Source organism: Lytechinus variegatus, chromosome 3 (genome assembly GCF_018143015.1).
Source record: "Lytechinus variegatus isolate NC3 chromosome 3, Lvar_3.0, whole genome shotgun sequence".
Taxonomy (NCBI): Eukaryota; Metazoa; Echinodermata; class Echinoidea; order Temnopleuroida; family Toxopneustidae; genus Lytechinus; species Lytechinus variegatus.
In genome coordinates this window covers 3,566,236-3,574,409 of record NC_054742.1, presented here as the reverse complement: position 1 = coordinate 3,574,409, position 8,174 = coordinate 3,566,236, and the positions used below count along the sequence as shown (strand labels likewise).

Below are 8,174 nucleotides of genomic sequence, written 5' to 3'. Positions count from 1 at the left end.
TGACTATTTAAAGTTTTGCATACTTTCTGTAAAGCAGTTTTATGAATGTCTGTATGATTATGCAATGAGCAAGCTAATGATGATTCATAATTATATCCCTATAGTTATTCTTTTGTGTTTTATTATCTAGAATTATCTTCAACTAGTTTCAAGAATGAAAAAAAGTGGACATCATTAGCCCAACTATACTCACGCGATGGTGTATAACTATTTTCACAAAAAAATATTGATAACTTTAAAATTCAATATAACTTTATTATTAACTACATTATTTGTCATCAGATTTTGATGACATTTTCAGCGCTTTGCTGGGGGAATATTCTTCTATAATTTTCAGCCTGGAGTACTCATCTGATATACCCACGAGCTCATTAGAAACATTCACACAGGGGAAAGTGAATGTCAAATTACAATTGAAAAAATGTCAAGTTGTTTTAGAAACAAAGAGTATATTTTTTGTGCACTTTCTACATACAGATCCTCTCATTGTATTTGACTCTATCATTTCTATTTCTATTTTTTTTTCAAATTGCTTTATATTACCCTATTAATAAAGTGACTGAAAGAAGGGAAGAAAATAAAATAATATTTAATTCAAAACTAACATGCAAACGCTTCACATAATGCCCTACTTTCTATAATTGAATTTAGGCATACAAAGTTCTCAAAATATAGTTTTTAATAATTCATAATGTTGAGAGCGTTTCTATCAAAGTTGTTGCAAGTTATGGTGTCTCATTTCTTTATTGATTTTGAATAATAGTAATGTTTAAACGTTTAGAAGCCAAGAATAGTGTAATCAATTTAACCAGAACAATATTCCCTAAAATAGATATAAGGTGTGGGAATGCATTGCACTTGAATAGGGTAAAAATACTTGATCAAATCGACCTATCACCATCATGGTGAACTTTTATTTGAAATATTAAATTTCCTATACACAATTCAGTGTTCTGACAACAGCAACCGATTCCAAGTCTCTTTTGACCAATACACATAAATAAGACAGACATAACTTCTCAACAATCAGGACATCAGAATTTCATTTAATGTTCTTAACCCTACACAATTTAGCCATATGGCAGCACAGTACCACACACAAACTAAAAATCAGTATTAACTTGAGAATTATAAATTGTATATAGTCGAACTTATCCAATGGAGAGTAATCAGTTGAATCTTTATTTTTCTTCATTATTTTCTTTCTCTATACATACATTTTCCAGTAGGTCTATTGTTTATTTTCACAAATGGCCGGTATATCCGATGATGTTTTCACTATATCAAATATTCATTTTTTAAAGATTTTTTTACGACAATGAATGTCTTTCCTGTAAATCATAATATTGTACAGCAGTAGATGAATAGACATGATAGATAATTAATTCAAATAAAGTTTTATATCATTCATTATATTTTTTTTGATAATTCAAAAGGATGAAACATACAACATATAGAGTGTGATGTGTCATCATCAACTATCACATTACTATAAAATCCGTAATGTGCATACCTATGGGTTATTGATCAAAATTTCTAGTAATAAAATAGTATCATAAATTTCTTATTTCACATCCGATTTTATGATTTTCTTTTCCTAATGCCTGTTTTGCTTATCTCTTTGAAGTCAGCTTGTCCAATAACAAGGTAAGCCTACAACTCGTATACATGTAGCATATTGTGTAACATCGGAAAACATGACTACTTTACATGAATATCGTCCTCTTTGTCACAATTCAAAAACATGTGAACAATTAAAAAGTTACTGGGGCTTTGATAATCGTATCTCTTTTCATTTATTTTGCTCTCATTAGTCTTTTTTTTCTTCTCCCTCTGATTTCCTCACCGGAGTTGTCATTTCAAGAGTAACATGGAACTGTGCGGGAACGAATAGCTATATAAAGAACTTTAACATATAAATCGTGTCATTATACATTACATATTACACACAATAATTGTTGAGAGCCGGGGAGTCACAAGAGAGTTTTCGCAACAGTCATTTTTGAAGTTTGACAATATTGTCAAAAGCCCTTCATGACAAGGGAGACTTTGTCGAAAATCGGTAAACTCAAACAGCAGTGTCGTCCTGGACCCCGGTCCTGGACTCTATATAGACAAACTTTATTTGCAAGTTTTCATATTTCCGTAGAGCAAAGACGTCTATAGCGAGTAACATAGAAAGCAATAAAGGGCTTTTCGGGGGGGGGGGGTGGTGGGCTTTACACCTTAAACACGGGGTAACGACAGATTCGATATATAGCACAACACTCGACAAAACAAACACAATTAGGAAGCTTTGAAGAAAGAAGATGGGAACTAAGTCAAGTTCATCATGTGATCTGATTTCATGAGTCTGTAAGTGGTTTTTCATTAGTATGATCTAGATTCACTAACCACTTAACCACATGCATACCCTTGTTCTTCAGTTCATCCCTCTCTCTATTTCTTAATAGACTTTCTGTAGGTGAAGTGTATTTCCCTCCCAAAGCAAAGACCTTGTTGTCTGATGTAACCGCAGGAATATTGCTGTTGTTATCCGTCTCATCAATACTTTCTTCTGTTGGGCTCTCCCCTAATTGTGGTTTTTCAAGGCACTTTTCAATGGCTTCCTCTGTTAGATTATACTGTAACAAAACAGGAACATCTACCTTCAGGTTATCTGGAGCTGCAACAGCCTTGCTTTTTTTCTCTTCTTCGTCGTAGATAAACACAAAAGTCCGACTTTCAGTCCTAGGGAGCATTTTTGGCCGGGTAACAGTTTCTTCTGTCGCACTCGAATGGTTTCCTTCTATCACTTGAGAATCAGTATTTTGATTCTCCGTTTTAGGTGTCCAATTGTTTATAACTTTCTTTTTACTCATCTTCGATGGTGCTGCATCTGAACTGACATCTAACTTTGGATATTGAGTTGTAAATGGTGGAGGGTTCCCGGATGAGTAGCCTTCGTCAATAGTGTCATCAATGCATAGTTTATCAAAATCAAGCCCTTTCTTTCGAAATTTATCGTGCCTTGCATCCGTGGTTTGTAAACGAGACATCATGAATAAGATGTAATCATGTTAAAATAATTTCCCCAACATGCTAATTCCTGGGCAGTGATTAAAATTATTGAAGGAAATGTCATTGAGTCATGTCACTTCTTAGACGTCTTCCATCATATAGAAGGATTTGAGCTGAAGAAGACGACACCTTATTGCTCTGACAACCTGAAAAAAACAAGAGAAATTTACCATCATAGAAAGATCACTGTATCAATGTTCTAACAATTAAGTTGGATTATTTGACTCTCAGATTTTATCCCATTCGAATAGCGCCTATATAAGCACCATTTTCAGTTTGAACAAAAATGATAATTCTGGTAGTGCCGGAATTCGGAATATAAACAAAGCTGACATATAGGCCTACTCAGATATTACTATCTTCTTAGGCAAATGAAAAAGGAAATTTGAATGGATTAAGTAATGATGTATTCTTTCAGCAAAGATCTTCTTGACTAAACTTAAATTTGTACAATGTATCCCACTACAGCCATGGATGGTTAAAAAAGCAACACAATCATATACTCATAATAAGATATTCCTAATATGCTGGTTCATCAATAACAGGTCGATCAACAAAATAATTGCTAGCTCTTAAAAAAATGGTTTGATGTATAGTTTGCCAGAGAGATAGTCGCTCACAATATTGACGCTAACATACAAACACTACAAGATACTTACATGAGATTGTAGAGCTGATTTCAATCCACTCATTTCAAAGATGTTGCCGGGGATGTTGCATTTCATATACGTTAGATTATACCAATCTCATTAATTTTGAGCCATCCTCCATCGAACCCCGGTATATTACAATCACAACGAGAAAAGCAATACTTCACCGATGGTATCCACAATGCTGAGCTTGGTCTATACGTCTATCAATGAAATCATAAAGAGGTACTCTAGTAAGATCTCTTATGCTTAGTTCACACCAACGGCGAATGCCGCGCTTTAGATCGGCGATCAATTCGGCGTCATTTTTTTTACTTTTAAAAAAATCTCACGATCTCATCAGATATGTTATGCTCTGATAAGCTCTGATACGCTCTGATACGAAGTTCGTTCCCGCTTTGTGCGACAAAATTATATCCCGAATCGCTACGGCTTCTCACGCTATGATGCCGATTGATCAGGATTTATTACGCTTTAAATCACGCTTTGATATGCTTTATTACTCTTTGATAAGCTTTGATGCGCTTATCACGCTTTAAATGACGCTTTGATACGATTATCAAGATCCCTTGTGCATTGATAGGGTCTGTCAAGCTCTGTTACGCAATGACAAAATTCGAGATTCTGATTACATCCCGCCTCTGATCCAGAGTATATAAAGATGCAGCAGATCGATACACGAAATCATTACATCTTTGGCAGAAGAACAAGATATGAAAGTTCAATATGAACCAGACTATGAACCATCTTATGAGTAGACATGACCTTCGTCTCCCTGCTAATAACTAAATCATAGCCCTCGGGGCAGAGGAGAGAGAAAGAACAGCAAAGACAAGAGGAGATTGAACTACCAGCAGGAGGAAGAAGACCATTCATCAGGGTGCTGCTGGACCAGGCCATGGCTCACTGAAGAAAGAAGACAGCAGTATGGCCAGTACAATATTCTCTTAGACACACAACCGCGGTTAGAGGACCCTGTTGCCTACACAATGTTCACCAGAGTAACCCCTGAGGTGTTCGATGATATCCCTGCGAGAGTTGCACCAGTCATCCAGAAGCAAGAGACTAACTACAGGCACCCTTTGTCCGCTGGCCTGGCAATCACCTTGAGACATCTGGCCACTGGGGACAAATACAGATCACTGGCATATGGTTTCAGATGTGGTATCTCAACCATATCAGAGTTGATTCCAGGAGTGTGCAGGGCCATTGTAGAGGCGTATAAAGATGAGGTCTCCAACATACCTACCATCCCTGAAGCATGGAGCACAATTGCCCAGCAGTTTGAACAGAGATGGAATATCCCCCATGCAATTGGTACCTTGGATGGAAAGCAAACAGCCATTAAGAAGCCAGCAATCACAGACAGTCTCTACTACAACTATAAGGGCTTCTTCTCTATACCACTGCTGGCATTGGTAGATGCAGAGTACAAGTTCATCTGGATTAAGCTGGGAGTAAATGAACACATGTCTGAGCTACCTAAATAAGCTCTGAGCTTTTCGAATGCCTAGAAGATGGGTCCATAGGGCTGCCCCCATCATGCCCCCTCCCTGGAGAAAATCATCTTGATATTCCCTACTTCATCCTGGGTGACGATGCTTTTGCCCCGAAGAGCTCCATGATGAAGCCATACAGCAGAAGAGGGATGACAGATGAATAGAGGATCTGCAACTACAGGATCTCAAGAGGGAAAAGAGTGGTCTGGAGAATGCCTTTGGCATCATGACCAACAGGTTGGGAATACTGGAACAGAAGGTAGATAACGTCACAGAGTTGGTGGAGACTGCTGTGGTGCTCCACAACCTGCTGAGGAAGAGGGTGGCGCTGGCAGCCAATGCGGTGGACCACGAAGATGAAGAGCACAGCTTCGCACTAGGGGCCAGGAGAGGTGGACCTCACTGGGAAGATGTTCCGCAACCACCTGCAAGGGGAAACCTCGCCAATGTGGATGCCAGACATCAGAGAGATAATCTCAGAGAATACTCTCCAGTGGGTGCTGTTGACTGGCAACAAATGAATGGCTGGCGTGGTACTTCCTGATTGAGTTAAGAAAGGAGTAGCTCAGATATCGTTAGAAGCAAATGATGAAGATAAAGACTTTTGTGTCTGGAAATAAGAACATACTCCCATATGCAAACTTCGTTTATTTTTAATACAAGTTTCAAATAATTTTGTATTGTGCGTACTTGTGAAGATGCAATTATCATTATTGATGTTATTGTTGTTATGTATTCCATCTGCTTGTAAAAATATAAATACATACTTTATTGATTTCTTACCCATGAAAAATCAGATACTACTATATATTGTAAATCAGGAGTGAAATTTAAAAGGAATCAAGTTGTGAATTCGAAATTTAGATATGTTCGATTAAAAATTGTTAAAATACGCATTTTTTTTTCATTATTACAAATTGAATTTCTTACTAATTAAAAAAATAGTAAGAAAATCAATTTACATGTGACATAAATAACCCTTATTGTAAAAGAGAAAATAAAACAAAGGAAATAAAATATTAAACATTATAGAATTAAAAAATGAAATATAATTTTAAAAATAGAAAAAAAAACTTTGTGGAAAACTTTATTTAGTTTTTTATTCTATTGCCTTTTTATTTTATTATGTTTTATACAGTGTGTCCCATTAAAAAAAATGCCCGGTACACTTCTAATGTTTTTTTTTTTTCATTGAAAGACCAACTCTTCATTAGTAACTGATCCAAAACTACCAAAATCACATTCAGTGGTTTTTGTGTTATAAGTACTTCTTGCAAAGGTCTGTAAGCGATAAAAATCAGGCTGAACGAATCCTTAACTGTAGGGCCTATGGGCAAAGTATCAAAAGTGGGGTCACCGCTTTGAACCAAGCTCTCTTAAACTCTGTTAAGCTTTCCTACGACTTTGTTAAGCTTTGTGACGCTTTGATAAGCTTTAATACGCTCTCCCCGCTTTTCTCAATCCGTGGCAGATCGCCTCAAATTTTTAAACAGCTTAAAAAATTTTGGCGCTCTTGCCGAATGTCCGGAATTGCTCAAAGCTTTCTCATGCTCTATTACGGTCTTTACGCTTTAATGAAGCTTTATTACGCTTTGCCGCCGCTTTGCACGCCGCTTTAAAGCGCCATCAAAGCGGCGTTGGTGTGAACCTAGCATTATAGCTGCCATTCTTTTCAGAATAATAGCTCCGCGAAGCGCCGAAGGTACTTCTGTTATCAATGAGATCATCGTAAAGAATAGATCATTGTTTGTTCTATCTACCTTTTCTTCTCTCTTTCGGGCGACCTTCTCCCTGTTATTAGCGGTGCGGTATACGGACCGACTGCGAGCTTCAGACACAAAACAATATAGATTTATATGGGTCTATACGGATCGATTTTATAGCCAATGGCACGGAGTCGAGAGTGATAAAGAGAGAGAGCTAGGTTACGAGAAAACGATTTGATCGAACTATGACCTACTTCATTTGTCAAACATAAATGTCAAAGTGTGATGTAAGGATAATGGTATGAAAAAATACTAGGTCTCTGATCTATTTCAGAGAGAGAGAGAAGGGGGGGGGGTGGAAAGAAGCGAGAGGGGGAGAGGGAGAATGGGGGATGTTTATCTCTATTTTGGATGATCATTAGAGCACCTCCCATCCTATAGAGAGTGAGAGAGATGAGAGCAATTAATTAATATTTTCAGAGAGGAAATACGTTTTATTGTTATTTTCCCGAAGAGATATTAAATTTAGGTTTTTAATAACCTCGATTCATAGACGGAAATTTAATGAAAACTTTCTCGATCGTAACATGATCTGATTTACGTCACAATATAGATTTTGATCGAGGATACCTTTTGATCAGTGATTACTGATTGATCTTCTCTGTACGTAACAAGTTTCAAGTAAGAGATGGGTTGATGGGGGGGGGGGTGCAATATCAGTATGATGTATCGACACACTTCAAATAATTAATATTCTCATCATCGAATCCAGTAGGACATTGTTTTGGTTTGTTTATACTTTGTTGATATTCTTACTTTCCAAGCGTATTTCCAGCTTTTTGTCTCACATGAGAGAAAGAATGAATAGAGGGATGGAGGGGGGGGGGTGGTAATGTTTTTTTGTGGGTGTTTTTCTCTAAAAGAAGCAATATAACTGTTGAGATTAAACCCGTGTGCTGAAAAGACTATTTGGGGAGAAAAAAGGGGTTAAGTAAGAAAACCGAGAGTCATATAACTTTAAAAATCAAACTGGCATAATGGACTTCACAGTTGAGTGGCAACAACCATAAACATGTATACACAAAGTTTTCTCTGAACCGTTCTGCTCCATTTATCTGTTGTGAATCTATAGAATATAATCAGAGGGAGTTACTTCCATTCATTATGATCCTAGAGTTACTAATACAATTTTGTCATCCCAGTGTTCTTATTTCAACAATTATTTAATATGTTGTCATACTCTTTATTTTCTATTTTAC

The 8,174-nt window shown here is 36.8% G+C and overlaps 2 protein-coding genes across 2 annotated transcripts; one reads left to right on the top strand and one right to left on the bottom strand.

Moving 5' to 3' along the window:
* Positions 1-1,026: 1,026 nt before the first annotated feature.
* Positions 1,027-3,951, bottom strand: LOC121410009. Its single transcript, XM_041601818.1, has 2 exons — positions 3,720-3,951; positions 1,027-3,206 (listed from the first exon to the last, which is right to left on the bottom strand). The coding sequence occupies exon 2, from the start codon at positions 3,039-3,041 to the stop codon at positions 2,346-2,348; it is 696 nt and encodes a 231-aa protein (XP_041457752.1). The 5' UTR covers positions 3,042-3,206; positions 3,720-3,951; the 3' UTR covers positions 1,027-2,345.
* A 748-nt stretch (positions 3,952-4,699) lies between these two features.
* LOC121411949 lies at positions 4,700-5,200 on the top strand. The gene has a single exon (XM_041604861.1). The coding sequence runs from the start codon at positions 4,700-4,702 to the stop codon at positions 5,198-5,200; it is 501 nt and encodes a 166-aa protein (XP_041460795.1).
* Positions 5,201-8,174: the final 2,974 nt, after the last annotated feature.